At 43.3% G+C, this 26,572-nt stretch overlaps 1 protein-coding gene across 1 annotated transcript in view; it reads right to left on the reverse strand.

Moving 5' to 3' along the window:
- Positions 1–26,062, reverse strand: part of LPA (lipoprotein(a)) — a 116,319-nt gene extending 90,257 nt beyond the window's left edge. Inside the window, exons 1-10 of the mRNA XM_053590620.1 lie at positions 25,998–26,062; positions 20,483–20,642; positions 19,425–19,573; positions 17,049–17,193; positions 15,985–16,133; positions 13,392–13,536; positions 12,307–12,455; positions 3,803–3,947; positions 2,722–2,870; positions 344–488 (exon numbers count right to left, since the gene is read on the reverse strand). Coding sequence (XP_053446595.1) covers positions 344–488; positions 2,722–2,870; positions 3,803–3,947; positions 12,307–12,455; positions 13,392–13,536; positions 15,985–16,133; positions 17,049–17,193; positions 19,425–19,573; positions 20,483–20,642; positions 25,998–26,046 — 1,385 coding nt within the window. The 5' untranslated portion in view covers positions 26,047–26,062. The remainder of the gene's footprint in view (positions 1–343; positions 489–2,721; positions 2,871–3,802; positions 3,948–12,306; positions 12,456–13,391; positions 13,537–15,984; positions 16,134–17,048; positions 17,194–19,424; positions 19,574–20,482; positions 20,643–25,997) is intronic.
- Between the last annotated feature and the right edge of the window lie 510 nt (positions 26,063–26,572).

Genomic DNA, 26,572 nt, shown 5'->3' on the forward strand with positions numbered 1-26,572 from the left:
GGTAGTTGGTGACTGGAATGATCAAATTGCATGGTTGAAAGATTGCATGGATCTGTAGTGGGGGCCGTGGCCTGGGACCTTTCCTAAGTGTTTGTTCATTTGTTCTTCTGAACTGTCTATTCCTGTTCCCTGGGTACCTCTATCCAGGAGTATCATGTCTTTCTACAAAAAGACTCAGGCATGACAACAAGACCCTCTCAGAACATTGCCTCCTCTCAGAAATTTTACCTCACACTCAAGACCCAAGGAAATGGTGTTCCTAAGCAGTGGACTTGAATGGAGCTCTGAGAACAGCAGTTTCAGTCAGCTGTTGCTTCTCTTGTGGGGAAAATCAAACACATACCCATTTGGGTAGTTGGCTGGGGTCCTCGAGTGCTGGTGTGGTGTCATAGACAGCCAAGATTGACATTTCCTTCCTGTGACCGTGGTTGATACTGTACCTCGGTAACCTTGTCCATCACCCTGATAACAGTCCTGCTCAGATGGTGCTAAGATGTAATTAGAAGAAATCAAGCTGAAGAAGGTCCAGAATAGAGAAACATGGCAAGCAATTAAAAACAAAAAAGGACCTTCCTCTCTGGGAATTACCACTGTTGCCGTTTCCTAGGACAAGGCAGATGTACAGCTGCTCCCCACAGAAACCACCACCAATTCATAGCATGATAGGACCTTAATCACCCAACTCACTTGGAAATCCTGAATGTAAAATTTGGGGAGGACATGCCCAAGTCAGCTAGCATTGCTATCATTGGGTTCATACTTGAAACCTTTGCACATTTCCCCACATCATTTGCTTGGCCAAGGCCAACACACTCAGCTTCTGAGGCATGGGACAGGAAACTGTCCTGTGTCTAGGATACAGGGGACAATCCCTAGTTTCTCTGATGGGGCTAGAGTCAAGCATCATCTTCACCAAAGGAGAGACACGGAACCCTCTGGCACCCAGGGCACTGCAGAGACACGAAGCACATGTCAAACTTCTTTTCCACTAAAGACCCAGACTAGGGACAGTGACCTAGAGTTGGAGCACCTCTGAAACCAGGCCTTTCTACAGCCCAGCATAGCCCAATCTGTCTAGCAATCTGTGTGAATGAAGGAACAGAGCATGTGCCCACTTCCACCAAATACTGAGCATTCATGAACAACCAACAGCAGTCTACTGATGGGGGTCCATGAAATGGAGGGACATTCCCTCTGTTACGCAGGCACTCAGTGATAGCTCCAATCTGAGCATAGTTTAACAACCTGAAGAAAACTCTTCAGCACCCCATAGCCCACAATTAGCACCAGGTCCCAGCAGCCCAACACTGCTGGAATAGAAAGCCTGTGCTACACATCCTGTCAAGGGAACCCCATTAATTTCAGCTGCTGGCTACATGGACTCTTTGACCCACACTACCTATGGGCAAAAGCAGAGGAGGGCCCACATCCAAGTAGGAAGAATACCTACTGCAGTCCAGCCTAACATGCTAGTCACACATCCAACTTTGGATTAAAACATTACAGAACACAGCAACACAGCCAAGAAGAAAATCCCTATTGTTATTCAAGACACCAGTCTTAGAGATGGCTGGATCTTGGAAGTCCCAGACTGGGATTGTAAGGGCAATGTAAATGAAGTGTTAGAAGGTCATCTGGGGAAGTAGAGAGCATGTGTGCAAGGAAGGGGAGGTTCAGCAAAGACACAGAAAGTCAAGTCTCAAAAAGGGTAAAATGAAAATGGTAGAAACCAAACTCATGAGGTCAGAGGTGAGAATTCTCTGAATGGGCTCATCAGGGACTATACACCTCTGAGCAAATCATCCGTGAACATGAAATGGGTTAAGCGAAATACTCCTATCTGGCACACATGCAAACAAACAAAAAAAGAGTGACAGAGAAAACAAAAGGACAATCCTTCAAGATTAGGAAACAATGTGCAATGACCTAACATATGGACAGCCAGTGTGCACAATGGCAGGGGAGAGAAAGACAAAGAAAGTGGGGAGAGAGAGAGGGAATATGAAGGAGAAATATTGCAAAAGACAGGGGCTAAGAATCTGCAGAAACAAACTACATATCATCAATACTCTACATATTCACGAACTCAGGAAGGCCAAGTACGAAAAATAGGGGCAGAGGAGACTCATCACAATGAGAAGCAGAGTCAAAGTGGTAAACTGTAAAGATGACAGCAAGTCTTATGCAAGCCAGAGACAAGAACTATGGAACCCTATTGAACAAAGATAAGACTCCTAGTCAGAAACAGATGATGATTGAGTATCATCTTTATGGTGGTCAAACTAAGAAAACTGTCCAACACCTGTGGACCTGAAACAAGCAAATATAGTCTGAAAACCTCGAAGGAAAATCAGGAAATTTCCAGATGTAGAGGAGTTGAAAGGAATTGCTATGAACGCTCAGGTGAAACTCTAGACTGAAGGCATATGGCACCCGACAGATACATGAATTGACTCTAGCATCTCCAGCTTCAAGTCAAGTTGAGTGGTAAGGAAAGGGCCCTGGAGGATTTACACAAGTATTCAAACCTGTCGTCACCCACATTGGGCCACCAATCACAGGTCTGGCTTCCCCCAGCGGGAGCCCAGGGTCCTCCTTCCACAGGAAAGACCCCCCAGCAGCACCCAAACACACTTAACATGGAAGGCTTGCACATCGGAAAGATTTTCCATCTCGATTCCTCCCAAAGTCCAAAGGAGGTGGATGTCAGAGATTTCTTACCCTGCTTAGTAGGAGCCTCTTCACTGGGAACTTGGGCCTCTGAGCACTGTGTCAAGTTGCAATACTCCCACCTGACACTCGGATCAGTGGTGTAACACCAAGGGCGTCCAGAATCATCTGGGTTCCTGCAGTAGTTCCTCACCAAGCCACTGTCAATGCCAAAATAATACATGTCACCAAGGGATGTAAAGTCTTCAGGGGCACAGAGAACCTTTCTTTCACTGAGTTACTACTCGACCGTTTACCCATTGCCTTTCACATTGAATGTCACTGATTTCTCTAATTTTCTTTCTTCCTCTAACCGTGGGGCTCTAGGAGGAAATTCACCCACCTGATGGAGTTGTCCACATCTATTTCCCATTGTAAATGATCTCAGTCCTAGGCTGTCCTTTGTCCAACAGGTGTAAACACTTTTTCTATATATTTCACCCTCATTGATGGCACAAAGGCTGGTCAGCTCAGACTTGTGCTTTTGTCCATGTTCTTGGCCTTTGTACTCTTCAGCACCTATATACTTCTGCCTCCCACCTGCCCTCCTGCTTTTGCTCCTCATGTCCTAGCACCTGAATCCATTCAGACCACTACTGCTACAGACCCAGTGTGTTTGGCTACATGAGTATGTGTGTGTGTGTGTGTGTGTGTGTGTGTATCAGAGTGTGGTTCAAATCTTGACTTCAAACCCTAGGTAAAATTGGTAAACACAAACTCCTCTCGGAAGTTGGAGGCTGGGATGATAGAATTGCATTGTTCAAAGATTGCATGGATATGTAGTGGGGACCGTGACCTCGTACTATTCCTAATTGTTTGTTCATTTATTGTTCTGACCTTTCCATTCATGTTCCCTGGGCACCTCCATGCATGTGGATCACATCTTTCTACAAAACAACTCAGGCATGACAGCATGTTGCTAATGTGTCTTCTCTCTGTTTCTTGATTCCAAAGCTATGTTCCTGCACATTCTGGACCTCACACTCTGGACCAAGGGAATTGTGGTCCTAAGCAATGAACTTGAAACAGAGCTCTGGGAAGAACTTTTTCGGTCAAATGTTGCTTCTCTTGTGGGAAAAAGTCAAACACATACCCATTTGGGTAGTTGGCTGGGGTCCTTGAGTGCTGGTGTGGTATCATAGACAGCCAATATTGACATTGCCTTCCCGTGATTGTGGTTGATGCTGTACCTCGGTAACCATGTCCATCACCCTGGTAACAGTCCTTCACAATTGGTGCTAAGATGTAAATAGAAGAAATCAAGCTGAAGAATGACCAGAATAGAGAAACATGGCAAGCAACTGACAACAAAAAAGGGCCTTTCTATCCAGAATTCCCACTGTTGCCTTTTCACTAGGAGCAGGCAGATGTATAGTTCCATGCTAGAACCTTAATCACCCAACTTGCTTGAAAATACTGAATGTAAAATTCAGGGACACCACAGCCAAGTCAGACAGCATGGCTATCATTGTTTTCATACTTGAAAGCTTTGCACATTTCCCCACATCACTTGCTTGGGCAAGGCCAACACACTCAGCCTCTGGGGCATGGGGCAGGAAATGGCCCTGTGTGTAGTCTACATGCCAAAATCCACAGTTTCTCTGATGGGACTAGAGTCAAGCATCATCTTCTCAAGGAGAGAAAAGGAACCCTCTGGAACCCAGAACACTGCAGTGGCACTACGCACAAGTTGACTTCTCTTGCACTCAAGGCCCAGCCCAGGAACAGTGACCTAGAGGGGTATACCAAGAGCCCTCTATAACCAGACCTTCCACAGCCCACATTTACGCAGTTGGCCTAGGACTCTGGGTGGACCAGGGAGACAGAGCATGTGCCCACTTCCACCAAACACTGAGCATTCAAGGACAACCAACAGCAGTTTACTGATGGGGGGCCCCTGAAGTGGAGGGACATCCCATCTGTGGTGCAGGCACTCAGTGAAGGCTCCAATCTGAGCGTGGTTTAGCAACACGGAGAAAACTCTTCAGCATCCCAGGGCCCACTCTCAGCACCAGGTCCCAACAGCCCACCACTGCAGGAATTGAAAGCCTGTGCTGCACATCCTGTCCAGGAAACCCTACTCATTTCAGCTGCTGGCTGCATGGGCTCAGTGAGCCACACTACCAATGGGCAAAAGCAGAAGAGGGCCCAAATCCAGGAATGAAGAATACCTACTATAGTCTAGCCTAACATGCTAGTCACACATCAAGCATTGGATTAAAACATTACAGGACACACCAACACAGCCAAGAAGAAAAATCCCTATTGGCTGATCAAGACACTAGTCTTGGAGATGACTGGATCTAGGAAGTCCCAGACTGGGCTTATAAGACTATCATGAGTGAAGTGTTAAAAGATCATCTGGGAAAGTACACAGCATGAATGCAAACATGGGGAGGTTCAGCAAAGTCACGAAAACTCTCAAAAAGCATAAAATGAGAATGGTAGAAACCAAAGTCATGAGGTCAGAGGTGAGAATTCTCTCAATGTGTTCATCAGGGGATTACATGCCACTTAGCAAATCATCAGTGAACCTGAAGTGGGTTAAGAGAAATACTCCTAACTGGCACACAAGCAAACAAACAAATAATGAAATAGTTACAGAGAAAACAAAGAGAAGAATACTCGTTCGAGAGTTAGAAAACAACAAGTAATGGCCTAACATCTCGCACTTAGTGTGCAAAATGGGGGCGGGGAGAGCAGGAGTGGGAAGAAAGGGAAGATAAAGGAGAAATATTTCAACACATAGTAGCTAAGAATCTTCCAAAACAAACTACTGAACATCAACGCTCCACAAATTCAACAAGCTTAGTAAAGGTCAAGAGTGAAAAATACTGGAAGAAAAGACTCAACAAAGTGAGATGCAGAGTTAAAGTGGTAAAATGCAAAGATGAGAGCAAGTCTCATGGCAGCCAGAGACAAAAGGAATATTGAAACCTAGGGAATAAAAATAAGACTCCTAGTCAGAAACAGGAGATGATGAAGTATCATCTTTATGGTAGTCAAATAAAGAAAACTGTCCATCACCTCTGGACCTGCAATAATCAAAACTAATTTGAAAACCTCAGAGGAAAATCAGAAAATTTCCAGATACAGAGGAGCTGAAAGGCATTGCTACCAATGCTCAAGTGAAGCTCTGGAAAGAAAGCGTTGGCACCCAGTGAAAACGGAGATGGACTCCAGCATCTCCAGGTTCACTCCAAGGTGAGTGGTAAGAAAAAGGCCCTGGACATTTTAACAATGTTGATTCTTCCCAGCCATGAGCATGGTATGTTTTTCCATTTGTTAACATTTTCAGCTATTTCTTTTCTCAGAGTTTCATAGTTCTCTTTACAGAGATCTTTCACTTCCTTTGTTAGATAAATTCCCAAATATTTCATCTTCTTTGGCGCTACTGTGAATGGGATGGAGTCCTTAACTGTTTTTTCAACTTGACTATTGTTGGTATATATAAAGGCTACCGATTTATGAATGTTGATTTTGTAACCTGAGATGCTGCTGTATTCCTTGATCACTTCTAGGAGTTTTGTAGTAGAGTTCCTAGTGTTTTCCAGATATACAATCATATCATCTGCGTAGAGCAAAAGTTTGATCTCTTCTGAGCCTATATAGATACCCTTGATCGCCTTTTCTTCCCTAATTGCGGTGGCTAATACTTCCATTACAATGTTAAAAAGCAATGGAGACAATGGGCAGCCTTGTCTGGTTCCTGATCTGAGTGGAAATTATTCCAATTTAATTCCATTCAATATGATATTGGCTGTGGGTTTGCTGTAGATGGCCTCTATCGGTTTAAGAAATGTCCCTTCTAAAACTACAACAAGAAGACATTTCAATTCTAAATATTTATGCACCCAATTTAAATGCTCCCAGATTCTTGAAGCAGACCTTACTCAGTCTGAGCAATATGATATCTGATAATACCATCATAACAGGGGACTTTAACACACCTCTTACAGAGCTGGACAAATCCTCTAAACAGAAATTAAACAAAGATGTAAGAGATTTAAATGAGACCCTAGACCAACTATGCTTGATAGACGTATATAGAACACTCCACCCCAAAGATAAAGAATATACATTCTTCTCATCACCCCATGGAACATTCTCCAAAATTGATCATATTCTGGGACACAAAACAAATATCAACAGAATCAAAAGAATTGAAATTTTACCTTGTATCTTTTCAGACCATAAGGCACTAAAGGTGGAACTCAACTCTAACAAAAATGCTCAACCCCACCCAAAGGCATGGAAATTAAACAATCTTCTGTTGAATAACAGATGGGTGAAGGAAGAAATAAAACAGGAAATCATTAACTTCCTTGAGCATAACAACAATGAAGACACAAGCTACCAAAACCTGTGGGATACTGCAAAAGCAGTTTTGAGAGGAAAATTCATCGCTTTAGATGCCTACATTCGAAAAACAGAAAGAGAGCACATCAACAATCTCACAAGAGATCTTATGGAATTGGAAAAAGAAGAACAATCTAAGCCTAAACCCAGTAGAAGAAAAGAAATATCCAAAATCAAATCAGAGATCAATGAAATTGAAAACAAAAGAATCATTCAGAAAATTAATGAAACAAGGAGTTGGTTTTTTGAAAAAATAAATAAAATAGATAAACCATTGGCCAGACTAACTAGAAATAGAAAAGTAAAATCTCTAATAACCTCAATCAGAAACGATAAAGGGGAAATAACAACTGATCCCACAGAGATACAAGAGATCATCTCTGAATACTACCAGAAACTCTATGCCCAGAAATTTGACAATGTGAAGGAAATGGATCAATATTTGGAATCACACCCTCTCCCTAGACTTAGCCAGGAAGAAATAGACCTCCTGAACAGACCAATTTCAAGCACTGAGATCAAAGAAACAATAAAAAAGCTTCCAACTAAAAAATGCCCTGGTCCAGATGGCTTCACTCCAGAATTCTATCAAACCTTCAAGGAAGAGCTTATTCCTGTACTGCAGAAATTATTCCAAAAAATTGAGGAAGAAGGAATCTTCCCCAACACATTCTATGAAGCAAACATCACCCTGATACCAAAACCAGGAAAAGACCCAAGCAAAAAGGAGAACTTCAGACCAATCTCACTCATGAATATAGATGGAAAAATTCTCAACAAAATCCTAGCCAATAGATTACAGCTTATCATCAAAAAAGTCATTCATCATGATCAAGTAGGCTTCATCCCAGGGATGCAAGGCTGGTTTAACATACGCAAGTCCATAAACGTTATCCACCATATTAACAGAGGCAAAAATAAAGATCACATGATCCTCTCAATAGATGCAGAAAAAGCATTTGATAAAATCCAGCATCCTTTTCTAATTAGAACACTGAAGAGTATAGGCATAGGTGGCACATTTCTAAAACTGATTGAAGCTATCTATGACAAACCCACAGCCAATATTTTACTGAATGGAGTAAAACTCAAAGCTTTTCCTCTTAGAACTGGAACCAGACAAGGTTGTCCTCTGTCACCTTTACTATTCAACATAGTGCTGGAAGTTCTAGCCAATACAATTAGGCAAGACAAGGAAATAAAGGGAATCCAAATGGGAGCAGAGGAGGTCAAACTCTCCCTATTTGCTGACGACATGATCTTATACTTAGAGAACCCCAAAGACTCAACCACAAGACTCCTAGAAGTCATCAGAAAATACAGTAATGTTTCAGGATATAAAATCAATGTCCACAAGTCAGTAGCCTTTGTATACACCAATAACAGTCAAGATGAGAAGCTAATTAAGGACACAACTCCCTTCACCATAGTTTCAAAGAAAATGAAATACCTAGGAATATACCTAACGAAGGAGGTGAAGGACCTCTATAAAGAAAACTATGAAATCCTCAGAAAGGAAATAGCAGAGGATATTAACAAATGGAAGAACATACCATGCTCATGGATGGGAAGAATCAACATTGTTAAAATGTCTATACTTCCCAAAGCAATCTACCTATTCAATGCCATTCCTATCAAAGTACCTACATCGTACTTTCAAGATTTGGAAAAAATGATTCTGCGTTTTGTATGGAACCGGAAAAAACCCCGTATAGCTAAGGCAGTTCTTAGTAACAAAAATAAAGCTGGGGGCATCAGCATACCAGATTTTAGTCTGTACTACAAAGCCATAGTGCTCAAGACAGCATGGTACTGGCACAAAAACAGAGACATAGACACTTGGAATCGAATTGAACACCAAGAAATGAAACTAACATCTTACAACCACCTAATCTTTGATAAACCAAACAAGAACTTACCTTGGGGGAAAGACTCCCTATTCAATAAATGGTGTTGGGAGAACTGGATGTCTACATGTAAAAGACTGAAACTGGACCCACACTTTTCCCCACTCACAAAAATTGATTCAAGATGGATAAAGGACTTAAATTTAAGGCATGAAACAATAAAAATCCTCAAAGAAAGCATAGGAAAAACACTGGAAGATATTGGCCTGGGGGAAGACTTCATGAAGAAGACTGCCATGACAATGGCAACAACAACAAAAATAAACAAATGGGACTTCATTAAACTGAAAAGCTTCTGTACAGCTAAGGAGACAATAACCAAAGCAAAGAGACAACCTACACAATGGGAAAGGATATTTGCATATTTTCAATCAGACAAAAGCTTGATAACCAGGATCTATAGAGAACTCAAATTAATCCACATGAAAAAAGCCAACAATCCCTTATATCAATGGGCAAGAGACATGAATAGAACTTTCTCTAAAGACGACAGATGAATGGCTAACAAACACATGAAAAAATGTTCATCATCTCTATATATTAGAGAAATGCAAATCAAAACAACCCTGAGATATCATCTAACCCCAGTGAGAATGGCCCACATCACAAAATCTCAAAACTGCAGATGCTGGCGTGGATGTGGAGAGAAGGGAACACTTTTACACTGCTGGTGGGACTGCAAACTAGTACAACCTTTCTGGAAGGAAGTATGGAGAAACCTCAAAGCACTCAACCTAGACCTCCCATTCGATCCTGCAATCCCATTACTGGGCATCTACCCAGAAGGAAAAAATCCTTTTATCATAAGGACACTTGTACTAGACTGTTTATTGCAGCTCAATTTACCATTGCCAAAATGTGGAAACAGCCTAAATGCCCACCAACCCAGGAATGGATTAACAAGCTGTGGTATATGTATACCATGGAATACTATTCAGCCATTAAAAAAAATGGAGACTTTACATCCTTTGTATTAACCTGGATGGAAGTGGAAGACATTATTCTTAGTAAAGCATCACAAAAATGGAGAAGCATGAATCCTATGTACTCAATCTTGATATGAGGACAATTAATGACAATTAAGGTTATGGGGGGGGAAGCAGAAAGAGGGATGGAGGGAGGAGGGTGGGGCCTTAGTGTGTGTCACATTTTATGGGGGCAAGACATGATTGCAAGAGGGACTTTACCTAACAATTGCAATCAGTGTAACTGGCTTATTGTACCCTCAATGAATCCCCAACAATAAAAAAAAAAAAAAAAAAAAAAAGAAATGTCCCTTCTATACCAATTTTCTTAAGTGTTCTGATCATGAAGGGGTGCTGTATATTATCAAAAGCTTTTTCTGCATCAATTGAGAGAATCATATGGTCTTTGTTTTTGAATTTGTTTATGTGCTGAATTACATTTATAGATTTACGTTTATTGAACCAGTCTTGAGACCCTGGGATAAAACCGACTTGGTCATGATGTATAATTTGTTTGATGTGTTGCTGGAATACTTCATTTTATATGGAATCAGAAAAAACCTCGAATAGCCAAGACATTACTCAGAAATAAAAACAAAGCAGGAGGAATCACGCTACCAGACCTCAGACTTTACTACAAATCGATAGTGATCAAAACAGCATGGTATTGGCACAAAAACAGAGAAGTAGATGTCTGGAATAGAATAGAGAACCAAGAGATGAATCCAGCTACTTACCATTATTTAATCTTTGACAAGCCAATTAAAAACATTCAGTTGGGAAAAGATTCCCTATTTAACAAATGGTGCTGGATGAACTGGCTGGCAACCTGCAGAAGACTGAAACTGGACCCACACCTTTCACCATTAACTAAGATGACTCTCACTGGGTCAAAGATTTAAACTTAAAACATGAAACTATAAAAATACTAGAGGAGAGTGCAGGGAAAACCCTTGAAGAAATCGGTCTGGGCGAGTATTTTATGAGGAGGTCTCCCCGGGCAATTGAAGCAGCTTCAAAAATACACTACTGGGACTTGATCAAACTAAAAAGCTTCTGCACAGCCAAGAACACAGTAAGTAAAGCAAGTAAACAGCCATCAGAATGGGAAAAGATATTTGCAGGTTATGTCTCCGACAAAGGTTTAATAACCAGAATCCACAGAGAACTCAAATGCATTAGCAAGAAAAAAACAAGGGATCCCATCGCAGGCTGGGCAAGGGATTTGAAGAGAAAATTCTCTGAAGAAGACAGGCGCACGGCCTACAGACATATGAAAAAATGCTCACCATCTTTAATCATCAGAGAAATGCAAATCAAAACTACTTTGAGATATCATCTAACTCCAGTGAGACTAGCCTATATCATAAAATCTCAAGACTAGAGATGTTGGTGTGGATGTGGAGAAAAGAACACTTTTGCACTGCTGGTGGGAATGCAAATTAATACATTCCTTTTGGAAAGATATATGGAGAACACTTAGAGATCTAAAAATAGATCTGTCATTCAATCCTGTAATTCCTCTGCTGGGCATATACCCAGAAGACCAAAAATTACATCATAACAAAGATATTTGTACCAGAATGTTTATTGCAGCGCTATTCATAATTGCTAAGTCATGGAAAAAGCCCAAGTGCCCATCGATCCACGAATGGATTAACAAATTGTGGTATATGTACACCATGGAATATTATGCAGCCTTAAAGAAAGATGGAGACTTTACCTCTTTCATGTTTACATGGATGGAGCTGGAACATATTTTCTTAGTAAAGTATCTCAAGAATGGAAGAAAAAGTACCCAAGTTTCAAGTAGCTACTATGAAACTAATTTAGGGCTTTCACATGAAAGCTATAACCCAGTTACAACCTAAGAATAGGGGGAAGGGGGAAAGGGAAGGGAGGGAAAGGGAAGGTGGGTAGAGGGAAGGGGATTGGTGGGATTACACCAGCGGTGCATCTTACAAGGGTAAATGCGAAACTTAGTAAATGTGGAATGTAAATGTATTAGGACAATAATTAAGAAAGTGCCAGGAAGGCTATGTTAACCACTGTGATAAAAATGTGTCAGACAGTCTATGAAACTAGTGTATGATGCCCCATGATCATATCAATGTACACAGCTATGATTTAATAAAAAAAAAAGAAAGAAAGAAAAAGGCCCTGGAGGATTTAAACAAGTGTTCAAATCTGCTATCACCCACATTGTGCCACCAATCACAGCTCTGACTCCCCCAAGGGGAACACGTTGGCCTCCTTCCACAGGGAAGACCGTCCAGCAGCACCCAAACACACTTTTAACATGGAAGACTTGCACATCGGGGTCTCCTCCTAACGTCCTAAGGAGGTGGATGTCAGAGATTTCTTACCCTGCTCAGTAGGAGCCTCTTCACTGGGAACCTGGGCCTCTGAGCACTGTGTCAGGTTGCAGTACTCCCATCTGACACTCGGATCAGTGGTGTAACACCAAGGGCGTCCAGAATCATCTGGGTTCCTGCAGTAGTTCCTCACCAAGCCTCTGCCAATGCCAAAATAATACAGATCACCCAGTGTGGCAAAGTGGTCAAGAGTACCCAACACCTTTTCTTTCACTGAATTACTACTCTACTGTTCACCTATTGCCTTTCCCACTGAGTGTCACTAATTTTTCTAATTTCCCTTCTTCCTCTTACCATGGGGCTCTAGGAAGAAATCCACTGGACTAATGGGGTTGACCACATCTATTTCCCATTGTGAATGATCTCAGTCGTAGGCTGTCTTTATCCAAAAGGTGAGGATGCTTTTTCTGTATATTTTACCCTCTTTGATGACACAAAGGCTGGTCAGCTCAGACTTGTGCTTTTGTCCGTGTTCTTGACCTTTGTACTTCTCAGCACCTATATACTTCTGCCTCCCACCTGCCCTCCTGCTTTTACTCCTCATGTCCTAGCACCTGATATCCATTCAGACCACTACTGCTACAGACCCACCACTACTGCTACAGACCCAGTGTGTTTGGCTACATGAGTTTGTGTGTGTGTGTGGTATGTATCTGAGTGTGGTTCAAATCTTGACTTCAAACCCTAGGTAAAATTGGTAAACACAAATTCCTCTTGGAAGTTGGAGGCTGGAATGATAGAATTGCATGGTTGAAAGATTGCATGGATATGTAGTGAGGGCTGTGGCCTGGTGCTGTTCCTAAGTGTTTGTTCATTTGTTCTTCTGACCTTTCCATTCATGTTCCCTGGGCACCTCCATCCACATGTATAATGTGTTTCTACAAAACGATCAAACATGACCAGTCTCTAATATGTCTTCTCTCAGAATGTTGACTCCAAAGCTATGTTCCTGCACATTCTTCCTCACATTTTGGACCAAGGGGATGGTGTTCTTAAGCAGTGAACTTGAACCAGAGCTTTGGGAACAGCAGTTTCAGTCAGATGTTGCTTCTCTTGTGGGAAAATCAAACACATACCCATTTGGGTAGTTGGCTGGGGTCCTTGAGTGCTGGTGTGGTGTCATAGACAGCCAAGATTGACATTTCTTTCCTGTGACTGTGGTTGATGCTGTACCTCGGTAACCATGTCCATCACCCTGGTAACAGTCCTGCTCAGTTGGTGCTAAGATGTAAATAGAAGAAATCAAGCTGAAGAATGAGCAGAATAGAGAAACATGGCAAGCAATGGAAGACAAGAAAGGACCTTCCCCTCCGGAAGTTACCACTGCTGCCTTTTCTCTAGGAGCACACATATGTACAGCTGTTCCCCAGAGAAACCACCAGTAATTCATAGCATGCTAGAACCTTAATCATCCAACTTGCTTGGAAATACTGAATGTAAAATTCTGGAAGAACATGGCCAAGTCAGACAGAATGGCTATCAATGGGTTCATACTTGAAACCTTTGCACATTTCCCCACATCACTTGCTTGGGTAAGACCAACATACTCAGCTTCTGGGGCATGGGGCGGGAAATGGTTCTGCATCTAGTCTATAGGCCAAAATCCACAGTTTCTCTGATGGAGCTAGAGTCAAACATCATCTTTGCTGGAGGAGAGACAGGGAAACCTCTGGCACCAAGGACGCTGAGGTGGTAACAAGCACAACTCAACTTATCTTCCACTTGAGGCCTAGCCCAGAGACAGTGACTTAGAGGGAGAGCACCAAGAGCCCTCCAAAATCAGATCTTCCACAGCCCGCTTTCGCACAGTCTGCCTAGGACTCTGGGTGGACCAGAGAGACAGAGCATGTGCCCACTTCCACCACAAACTGAGCATTCAAGGACAACCAACAGCAGTCTACTGATGGGGGCCCCTGAAGTGGAGGCACATCCCCCTCTGTTGTGCAAGTACTTGGCAAAGGCTCCAATCTGAGCATGGTATAGCAACACACAGAAAACTCTTCAGCACCCCAGAGCCTCCTCTTAGCACCAGGTCACAGCAGCCCACCACTGCAGGAATTGAAAGCCTGTGCTACATATCCTGTCCAGGGAATCCCACTCATTTCAGCTGCTGGCTACATGGACTCTTTGACCCACACTACCTATGGGCAAAGGCAGAGGAGGGCTCACATCCAAGAAGGAAGAATACCTACTGCAGTCTAGCCTAAGGTGGAGGCTGGAGTCATACGTCCAACATTGGATTAAAACATTATAGGACACAGCAACACAGCCAAGAAGAAAAATCCCTAGGAAGTCTCAGAGTGGATCTAGGAAGTCTCAGACTGGACTTGTAAGGTTATCATGAGTAAAGTCTTAGAAGATCATCTGGGAAAGTGCACAGCATGAGTGCGATGATAGGGAGGTTCAGCAAAGTCACGAAAACTCTCAAAAAGCATAAAATGAGAATGATAGTAACCAAATTCATGAGTTCAGAGGTGAGAATTCTTTCAATGGGCTCATCATCAGGGGACTACACACCACTGACTGAATCATCTGTGAACTTGAAGATGGACTAAGAGAAATGCCCCTAACTGCCACACATGCAAAGAAACAAGTGAAAAAAGAGTGACAGAGAAAACAAACAGAAGACACCAAACAATCCTTCAAGAGTTAGGAAATAACATGCAATGGCCAAACTTCTGGGCACTTAATGTGCACAATGGGGGTGGTGGTGGGGAGACATAGAGAGAAGGTGAGAGAGAGAGAGTCCACAGGACTTGGAAGATGGAGAGAGAAAAGATGAAGGAGAAATAGTTCAACATGTTGATAGTGGCTAAGAATCTACTGAAACACTATAGAATATCAACGTTCCACATATTCAACCAGCTTCAGAAAGGCCAAACCTAAAAAATACTGGAAGAGAAGATTCAACAGAGTGAGATGCAGAGTCCAAGTGGTAAAAAGCAAAGAGGAGAGCAAGTCTCTTGTCAGCCAGAGACAAAAGATATATGGAACCCTAGAGATCAAAGCTAAGACTTTTAGTCAGACGGGATGACGGAATATCATCTTTACCGTGGTCAAATAAAGAAAATTGTCCATCACCTCTGGACCTGAAACAAGCAAAACTAGTTTGAAAGCCTCAAAGAAAAGTCAGGAAATTTCCAGATGTCTAGAAGCTGAAAGGCATTGCTACCAATGCTCAGGTGAAGCTCTGGACAGAAGGCATATGGCACCCGATGGACACGTGGGTGGACTCTAGCATCAACAGCTTCAAGCCAAGGTGAGTGGTAAGGAAAGGGCCCTGGAGGATTTGCACAAGTGTTCAAACCTGTCATCACCCACATTGTGCCACAAATCACAGCTCTGGCTTCCCTGGCCCTGGGGGGTTTGGGAGGTGGGGAGATGCTGTGGTCTCCTTCCACAGGGAAGACCCTCCAGCAGCACCCAAACACACTTTTTTGTTGTTGTTGTTGTTGTTGTTTTGTTTGTTTGTTTGTTTTTTGCAGTTTTTGGCCAGGGCTGGGTTTGAACCCACCACCTCCAGCCTATGGGACTGGCGCCCTCCCCCTTAGAGCCACAGGCGCTATCCCCCCAAACACACTTTTAACATAGAAGTCTTATGCATGGGGAAGATATTTCATCTCGTCTCCTCCCGACGTGCTAAGGAGGTGGGTGTCAGAGATTTCTTACCCTGCTCAGTAGGAGCCTCTTCACTGGGAACCTGGGCCTCTGAGCACTGTGTCAGGTTGCAGTACTCCCACCTGACACTTGGATCAGTGGTGTAACACCAAGGGTGTCCAGAATTATCTGGATTCCTGCAGTAGTTCCTCACCAAGCCACTGTCAATGCCAAAATAATATATGTCACTAAGGGAGGGAGAGTCTTCAGGGGCACAGAGAACCTTTTCTTTCACTGAATTACTACTCAACCATTTACCCATTGCCATTCACATTGAATGTCACTGATTTCTCTAATTTCCTTTCTTCCTCTTACCATGGGGCTCTAGGAGGAAATCCACCCGACTAATGGAATTGACCACATTTATTTCCCATTGTGAATGAGCTCAGTCCTAGGCTGTCCTTTGTCCAACAGGTGTAAACACTTTTTCTATATATTTCACCCTCGTTGATGGCACAAAGGCTGGTCCCGTCAGACAGGTGCTTTAGTCCATGTGCTCAGCCTTTGTACTTCTCAGCACCTGTATACTTCTGCCTCCCACCTGCCCTCCTGCTTTTGCTCCTCATGTCCTAGCACCAGATATCCAGTCAGACCACTACTGCTACAGACCCAGTGTGTTAGGCTAAGGCAGTTTGTGTGTGTGTGTATCAGAGTGTGGTTCAAATCTTGACCTCGAACTCTAGGTAAAAGTGCAAACACAAACTGTTCTTGGTGGTTGGAGGCTGGAATGATAGAATTGCATGTTTTGAAGATTGCATGGATCTGTAGTGGGGGCTGTGGCCTGGTGCTGTTCCTAAGTGTTTGTTCATTTGTTCTTCTGACCTTTCCATTCATGTTCCCTGGGCACCTCCTTCCATGTGTATCACATGTTTCTACAAAACAACTCAGGCATGACAACAAGTCTCTAATGTGTCTTCTCTCTGAATGTTGACTCCAAAGCTGTGTTCCTACATGTTCTGTCTCATACTTTGGACCAAGGGGATGAAGTTCCTAAGCAGTGAACTTGAAACAGAGCTTTAGGAACAGCAGTTTCAGTCAGATGTTGCTTCTCTCGTGGGGGAAAATCAAACACATACCCATTTGGGTAGTTGATTGGGGTCCTCGAGTGCTGGTGTGGTGTCATAGACAGCCAAGATTGACATTTCCTTCCTGTGACCGTGGTTGATGCTGTACCTCGGTAATCGTGTCCATCACCCTGGTAACAGTCCTGCTCTGTTGGTGCTAAGATGTAAATAGAAGAAATCAAGCTGAAGAATGAGCAGAATAGAGAAACATGGGAAGCAATTAAAAACAAAAAAGGGCCTTCCTCTCTGGGAATTACCACTGTTGTCTTTTTTCTAGGAGCAGACAGATGTACAGCTCCTCCCCAGAGAAACCACCAGCAATTCATAGCATGCTAGAACCTTAATCACCCAACTTACTTGGAAATACTGAGTTTAAAATTCAGGAAGAAGACGGCCAAGTCAGACAGCATGGCTATCATTAGGTTCATACATAAAACCATTGTACATTTCCACACATCACTTGCTCAGGCAAGGCCACCATGGTCAGCTTCTGGGAGATAGGGCTAGAAATTGTCCTGTGTCTAGTCTATAGACCAAAATCCACAGTTTCTCTGATGGGGCTAGAGTCAAACATCTATGCCGGATGAGAGACAAGGAACCCTCTGTCATGCAGGACACTGTACAAGCACATATGGACTTCTCTTCCACTTGAGGCCTAGCCCAGGGAAAGTGACCTAGAGGGGTATACCAAGAGCCCTCTGTAACCAGACCTGCCACAGCCCACATTTGCACAGTTGGCCTAGGACTCTGGGTGAACCAGTGAGACAGAGAATGTGCCCACTTCCACCGAACACTGAGCATTCAAGGACAACCAACAAGTTTACTGATGGGGACCCATGAAGTGGAGGGACATCCCCCCTGTGGTACAGGCACTCAGTGAAGGCTCCAATCTAAGCGTGGTTTAGCAACACGGAGAAAACTCTTCAGCACCCCAGGGCCCACTCTCAGCACCAGGTCCTAACAGCTCATCACTGCGGGAACAGAAAGCCTGTACATCCTGTCCAGGGAACCCTGCTCATTTCAGCTGCTGGCTACATGGGCTCAGTAAGCCACACTACCAATGGACAAAAGCAGAGGAGGGCCCACATCCAAGAAGGAAGAATACCTACTGCAGTCCAGCCTAACGTGCTGGTCTGACGTCCAGCATTGGATCAAAACATTACAGGACACAGCAACACAGCCAAGAAGAAAAATCCCTATGGGCTGATCAAGACACCAGCCTCGGAGTTGACTGGATCCAGGAAATCCCAGACTGGGTGGGATTCACTGAGTGAAGTGTTAGAAGATCATCTGGGAAAGTACACAGCATGTGTGAAATGATTTGGAGTTCAGCAAAGACATGGAAATTCTCAAAAAGCATAAAATGAAATGGTAGAAACCAAACTCTTGAGGTCAGAGGTGAGAATTCTCTCAGTGTGCTCTTCAAGGGACTACAGCCCACTGAGCAAATCATCAGTGACCCTAAAGATGGCTTAAAAGAAATACTCCTAACTGGCACGCAAACAAATAATGAAAGCGTTACAGAGAGTTCAATGAGAAGAACAATCCTTTGAGAGTTAGGAAACAACAAGCAATGTCCTAACTTTGCTTAGTGTGCAAAATGGGGGAGAGAGAGAGAGAGAGAGAGAGCGGGAGTGGGGAGAGTAAAAAAGGGAAGATGAAGGAGAAATAGTTCAACAGATAGTGAGTAACAATCCACTGAAACAAATTACTAAAACATCAAAGCTCCACATATCAGCAAGCTCAGGAAAGGCCAAGCCCGAAAAATACCAGAAGAGAAGACTGACAAAGTGAGATACAGAGTTAAAGTGGTAAAATGCAAAGATGAGAGCAAGTCTCATGGCAGCCAGGGACAAAAGATGTATGGAACCCTAGTGAACAAAGGAAAGACTCCTAGTCAGAAACAGGAGCTGAGGGAGTGTCATCTTTCCAGTGGTCAAACTAAGAAAACTGTCCAACACCTCTGGACCTGCAATAAGCAAAACTAGTTTGAAAACCTTACAGGAAAATCAGGAAATTTCCAGATGCAGAAAAGTTGAAAGGCATTGCTACTAATGCTCTAGTGAAGCTCTGGACAGAAGGCATATGGCACCCGACGGACACGTGGGTGTACTCTAGCATCTCCAGCTTCAAGCCAAGGTGTGTGGTAAGGAAAGGGCCCTGGAGGATTTGCACAAGTGTTCAAATCTGCTGTCACCCACATTGTGCCACCAATCACAGCTTTGGCTCCCCCAGGGGGAAGTGGGGACATAGTGGCCTCCTTCCATAGGGAAGACCCTCCAGCAGTACCCGAACACACTTTTAACATGGAAGGCTTGTGCATTGGGAAGATATTTCATCTCGTCTCCTCAGGACGTCCTAAGGAGGTGGATGTCAGGGATTTCTTACCCTGCTCAGTAGGAGCCTCTTCACTGGGAACCTGGGCCTCTGAGCACTGTGTCAGGTTGCAGTACTCCCACCTGACGCTCGGATCAGTGGTGTAACACCAAGGGCGTCCAGAATCATCTGGATTCCTGCAGTAGTTCCCCTCCAAGCCACTGTCAATGCCAAAATAATACATGTCACCAAGGGATGGAAAGTCTTCAGGGGCACATAGAACCTTTTCTTTCACTGAATTACTACTCGACCATTCACCCATTGCCTTTCACATTGAATGTCACTGATTTCTCTAATTTCCTTTTTTCCTCTTACCATGGGGCTCTAGGAAGAAATCCACCAGGCAGATGGGGTTGACCACATCTATTTCCCATTGTCAATGAGCTCAGTCCTAGGCTGTTCTTTATCCAACAGGTTTAAACACTTTTTCTGTATATTTCACCCTTGTTGATGGCAGAAAGTCTTGTCTGGTCAGACAGGTGCTTTAGTCCGTGTGCTCGGCCTTTGTACTTCTCAGCACCTGTATACTTCTGCCTCCCACCTGCCCTCCTGCTTTTGCTCCTCATTTCCTAGCACCGGATATCCCAGTCAGACCACTACTGCTACAGACCCAGTGTGTTGGGCTAAGGCAGTTTGTGTGTGTGTGTATCAGAGTATGGTTCAAATCATGACTTTAAACCCTAGGTAAAAGTGGCAAACACAAACTCCTCTTGGAGGTTGTAGGCAGGAGTGATAGAATTGCATGGTTGAAACCTGGTACGTAGTGGGGGCCGTGACCTGGCACCTTTCCTAAGGGTTTGTTCATTTGTTCTTCTGAACTTTCCATTCTTGTTCCCTGGGCACCTGCACCCATGTGTATCACGTGTTTCTACAAAACGATCAGGCATGACAGCCAGTCTCTAATGTGTCTTCTCTCAGAATGTTGGCTCCAAAGCTAGGTTCCTACACATTCTGCCTAACACTCTGGACCACAGGAATTGTGGTTCTAAGCAGTGAACTTGAAACACAGCTCTGGGAACAGCAGTTTCAGCTAGCTGTTGCTTCTCTTGTGGGGAAATTCAAACACATACCCATTTGGATAGTTGGCTGGGGTCCTCGAGTGCTGGTGTGGTGTCATAGACAGCCAAGATTGACATTTTCTTCCTGTCACAGTGGTTGATACTGTACCTCTGTAACACTGTCCATCGCCCTGGTAACAGTCCTGAACCACATGATTTTGTTCAGTTTGTACTAAAAGTAAATCCAATGAAATCACAGTGAACAATCAGTGGAATTGTGAAAATTTGAAATAATTCACAGAAGATTTAGTACATAATTCTCTGGACAGTATCATTGTTTGTCGATACTTTCGACCAGGGAGATGTATAGCCCCCCTTAAGAAAAAGTATAGTTACTTCATGCATTCCACAACTTTAATCACCCAATACTCACTTTAAAATTCAGGGAGGATATAACCAAGTCAGACAGAATGGCTATCATTGGGTTTGCACTTAAAACCTTTGCATATTTCTGGGCGGCGCCTGTGGCTCAGTTGGTAGGGCGCCGGCCCCATATACCGAGGGTGGCGGGTTCAAACCCGGCCCCGGCTGAACTGCAACCAAAAAAAAAATAGCCGGGCCTTGTGGTGGGCGCCTGTAATCCCAGCTACTCGGGAGGCTGAGGCAAGAGAATCACTTAAGCCCAGGAGTTGGAGGTTGCTGTGAGCCGTGTGATGCCATGGCACTCTACCGAGGGCCATAAAGTGAGACTCTGTCTCTACAAAAAAAAAAAATAATAAAATAAAAAATAAAAAACCTTTGCATATTTCCCCACATCACTTGCTCAGGCAATGGCACCACAGTCAACTTCTGGGGAACAGGGCAGGAAATTATCCTATGACTGGTCTATAGGCCAAATTCCACAGTTTCTCTAGAAAGGCTAGAGGTAAACATCATCTTCCCTGGAGGAGAGACTAGGAACCCTCTGGCACCCAGGATGCTGCAGTGGCACCAAGCACAAGTAGACTTCTCTTCCACTCAAGGCCCAGCCCAGAGTCAGTGACCTAGAGGGGCAGCACCAAGAGCCCTTCAAAATCAGGCCTTCCACAGCCCACTTTCGCACAGTCTGCCTAGGACTCTGGGTGGCCCACGGAGACAGAGCATGTGCCCACTTCCACCAAACACTGAGCATTCCAGGACAACCAACAGCAGTCTACTGACGGGGGCCCCTGAAGTGGAGGGACAGCCCCTCTGTTGTGCAAGCACTCGGTGAAGGCTCTGATCTGAACGTGGTATAGCAACACACAGAAAACTCTTCAGCACCCCAGAGCCCACTCTCAGCACCAGGTCCCAGCAGCCCATCCTGGGAACTGAAAGCCTGCGCTGTACATCCTGTCCAGGGAGCCCCACTCATTTCAGCTGCTGGCTACACGGAGTCAGCAAGCCACACTACCTATGGGCAAAGGCAGAGAAGGGCCCACACCCAAGTAGAAGAATACCTACTGTAGTCCAGCCTAACGTGCTGGTCACACTCCAGCATTGGATTAAAACATTATAGGACACACCAAAACTGCCAAGAAGAAAAATTCCCATTGGCTAATCAAGACACCAGTCTCGGAGAGAACTGATTCTAGGAAGTCCAGACTAGGTTTGTAAGGTTATTGAGCGTGAAGTGTTAGAAGATCATCTGGGAAACTACACAGCATGTGCGCAATGATGAGGGGTTCAGCAAAGTCACGAAAACTCACAAAAAGTGTAAAATGAAGTGGTAGAAACCAAACTCATGAGTTCAGAGGTGAAAATTCTCTCAATGGGCTCATCATGGGACTACACCCCACTGAGCAAATCATCAGTGAATCTGAAGATGGTTTGCCACACATGCAAAGAAACAAGTAAAAAAAGAGTGACAGATAAAACAAACAGAAGAACAATCCATCAAGAGTTAGGAAATAACACGCCATGGCCTAACAACTGGGCAGTTAAAGTGCAAAATGGGGGAAAGAGAGAGAGAAGTTGAAGGAGAAATATTTCAACGGATGCTGCCTCAGAATTCTGACAGACAACTGATCATCAAGTCCCCACCTACTGAACATGCTTGAAAAACCCTGCACACTGGAAAGAGGAAGGGAAGACGCAACACGCCGAGATGCAGAGGCCACGTGCTAGAAAGCTAAGCTGAGAGCAAGTCTCATGGCAGCTTCAGTGAGAAAATATGGAGCCCTAGGGACAAAGATAAGACTCCAAGTCAGAAACAGAAGGTACTGGAGTATCATCTTTACGGTGGTCAAATAAATTCTCTCCTTTATGTCTATATGCAGCAAAATTATCTTTCAAGATTGAACGCATAGTATTTTTTTCTCACACATTGAAGGTGAAACATTTCATCAGCTACTGACTTGTGCTGAAAGAAATTCTAATTGTGAAGTGTTGTACAGAAGGAATATTTAAGTGTGCCACGTTCTCATGTCTCATGGGGTACAGCTGCTGAGGTCCACCTTAGGACCTGATGTCCCAAAAGATAACCCAAAAGATTTCATTGCTTTTTTATTTCTAATTTGATATCTTGTCCCTAATTGTTTTTTTTCTTATTCTCTTCTAGGACTTCTTAATCCATCAGTGGGGCTTAACATGTTTCATATTATTTGGTAGAAAGAAATATTAGAGAAATCTTTTAGTGGAAAAAAGTATTTTTCATTATAGAAAAATATAGTTGATATTGTTACCAAAGCAAATGTATTTTATTAATAATGTAGGATTTTTAATGATTGTAGTGTGTACATGTACTTGGCCTAGTGCGTAAGAGAAAACAGTTCCTACTGTGAAATGTGAGCTGTCTATCCTCTTGTACTGCGTACTGCTAATAGTGGAAACTCTTCCTTCTCCCCAGTCACAGCATCACATTGAAAGATGAAAGTCACTTCCATGCAAAACCAGGGTAAATAACGTTTCTTTCAAAAATTGCTGATATGAGAATCCCTGCCACACCCCAGGTTGGGTAAGATGACTGTTCATTCTACGATAGAGAAATTTGTCCTAACCCTTGGGTGTAGCCCACTGAGTGAGTTCATACTGTTCCAGGTTCCAGTTTCCATGGGCTGAGCTAGAATATTCATGCCCCCTGCCTCAATGCGCGCACCAATTTCCCACACACAAAAAAAATCTTTGTTTAATCTTCTCCTGCTCTGTAGTCTGTCTGGTATTTCTTTGAATGGCTTCCACTAAATTCAAATGTATTTGACTCTATAGTATAACTTGTAAAAATATATTTGGAAATTTACAGGTTGAATTTCAAGTTTCTATACTTTATATGAAGACCACTAGAATAATTTAGGATTCCATTTGTATGAGATATCCAAAATAGGCAAATCTTAATTTTTCTTTTAGTATTTATTTTTTATTAAATCATAGCTGTGTACCATAATGCATTTATGGAGTACAATGTGCTGGTTTTATATATAATTTGAAATGTTTACAACAAACTGGTTAAATCTTTAAACACATAAAGTAGTGTAGGGGGGGCTGCAGATTGGACAAACAGTTAAGGAGATTAGAGTTGCATCTCAGGATAATGAAAATACTTTAAAATTTACTGTAGTGATAGTTGTCTAACTCTGAATATATCAAAAGTACGCCTTAAATGAGTGAATTGTACAAGTGAATTATATCTCAATAAAACTGGTTTGTTGTTTTTTTTTTTTTTAATACTACTGAGACATATTTAGAATAGGTTGTTTTGCTTGCTGGTTTTCCTGGACCAGGGTGTGTGTGAAAGCTGGAATAGCCTGGCTTCCCAGACATCTCCTGTAGGTTACGGCCCCGAGTTTCAGTCCCTCCACTGTGATGCCTGACTAACATAGCAAGGGGGGTTGGAATGTCCGGTAGAACAGATGAGAAAAGAGTCTGGGAAATTTCTAGAGATCAACAGCTTACAGATAAGATATAAATAAAACTAGAAAATCAGAAAATAACTGATAACTACCCTACAAATATCCTGTAACTGTCACTGTCTCTCCTGTGGGTTGTAACTTGCCCTTATTAAATCCAACACAAATATCCGTGGATCTGTAGTTCATTGCTCCTCTGTCCTTCAGCCTGACAGCTTTCTGCCTTGAACAAAGCACTGCCTGTTTAAATGAAACATGAAACTGTTACCCTCTCATACGTTGCCTTGTATGTATGTGCCCCCAAAGCCTCTAATAAAAAGGCCTTAAATAACCAGATCAAGGCGGTGCCTGTTAGCCTTGATAAGGGCTGATACGATGTTGTCACTCATGGGTCAAAAAACGGTGTGTGTGTACATTTTGTGGTGCCTTCTCTCCCTTTGTCTGCCAGAGCCAAGGCTGTGGGGTAAAGTCCTTGTGTGCAGGACTCTGAGTCCGCTGTGCTGGGGCTCATTTCTCGGGTCACAACAACAGGGACCTTCTCAGTTGTGTGAGTTAGAGTGCGGTGACAATCTCAGCTCTCTGCCTCCTCAACCTCCTATGCTCTAGCAATCCTCCCACCTGAGCCTCCTAAGTAGCTGAGACTGCAGATGTGTGCCACCACTCCCAGTCAATTTTTTCAATTTGTGTAAAGACAGGGTTTCACAGTGTTTCCCATGCTGGTCTGAAGCCCTGGCCACAGCAATCTTGCCACACACTCCCAAAGTGCTGGCATTACTGGCTAGAATGTCTTATCAAAGGCTTAAGCAAAGTTGAAAAAGTGAGAGAAAACACTAAATTCCTTCTCTTAAATCCCAATTTCTTCACTTTCTTGACTTAGGAGTTTAGTCGATGGGCAAATGATACGATTTTCCTAAGTCTAGGTTATTTTACCTATGATAGGAGGATTAGTATACTACCCTCCCTGCACCACCAGCTACCTAAGCAGTGTTAGCCGAGGACATGTTAACACCTGGTCCAACCCAAGCTCAAAACGAGCATTTGTTGACTTGCCATTGGGCACATTTATTTGGCAAATTGATGCGTGTGATTTCTCCAGGCCTGAGGAACAAGTGACGCCTAGGGAAAGCCTTTCTGAAGCTGTAACCATAGAGAAATGCTGAGATCCTCTTCACAAACTTGTCAGGGAACAGGATCTATCCAAAGAAACATTTCCTTATGTGAATGAGGAAGGAAGAGCATTACGACACCTTAACAAAGATGATAGAGATTAATCAAACTGAGAAATAGGCAAAGAGATTGACCATCTATAGGCGCGTTTGATAGTTTGTTTTTAATTTCAGATTAACACGAGGGTATAATTAAGGTTACATTGTTTGTATTTGTTAGATAGAGTCCCAATTATAGGTATGCCCCTCACCAGGAGGTGTGTCAGATACCCTTACCTTGTGTAGTTTCTTTTTTTTTTTTTTTAACTAGCCATTTGGGGTCATTGAGCTTTGAAAAGTCACCCATTATTTTCTCTACCTATTCATCCCAGCACCCTGACAATATTCACAGGGAAATTAAGCATATTTCTTGAGCAATTTCTAGTCTGAGGTTTTCAACTGGTTATGTCATGAATTAAAAGCTAAATTAAATGAATTACACATGAAGCTGCAGCATATGGACTTTTAATACATTGCTAGGAAACAAAATTATCCAAGTAAAAAAACCCTGAGTCTTACCTGATTTCAGAAATAACAGAAGCAGAAGAACCACTTCCTTACGCTCCATGTTGGGACTGGACAGCAGTGTCCAAAAAGCAGTGTGTCTTATAAACCCATGACTTTATCGACTTACGTAAGAGTGAACACACCCACAAAAAAAAAAAGTTCAATGAAGCCAATTGTTTTCTAGGAGGCCCACACCACTGTACTCAGAAGGGAGCAACACCTCAATCATTACCTGGATAAAGGGGCTTACAAAATGTTTCAGAGCGGGGTCCCCAATAGATGCTAAGAAATGGTAAAAGTGTCTTTCCCCAGCCCACACAGCTGCCCCACTACAACTCCCTTTGTCCAAATTCCTCTCCTTACCCATTGAGTCTCTTTTCCTTCCCTGCTCTTTCATTTCTTTCTTTTTTTTTTTTTTTTGGCCGGGGCTGGGTTTGAACCCGCCACCTCTGGCATATGGGACCGGCACCCTGCTCTGCTCTTTCATTTCTTTCTTGTGGATAAAATAAAATCACACAAGTAGCCCCCACTAGCTGAGCACGTTCCATGTGCCAGGTGGTGCCCAGCCACCGGCTCTGTCAGTCTGC

The sequence above is a fragment of the Nycticebus coucang genome, chromosome 5 (genome assembly GCF_027406575.1).
Source record: "Nycticebus coucang isolate mNycCou1 chromosome 5, mNycCou1.pri, whole genome shotgun sequence".
In the NCBI taxonomy this organism is placed as follows: Eukaryota; Metazoa; Chordata; class Mammalia; order Primates; family Lorisidae; genus Nycticebus; species Nycticebus coucang.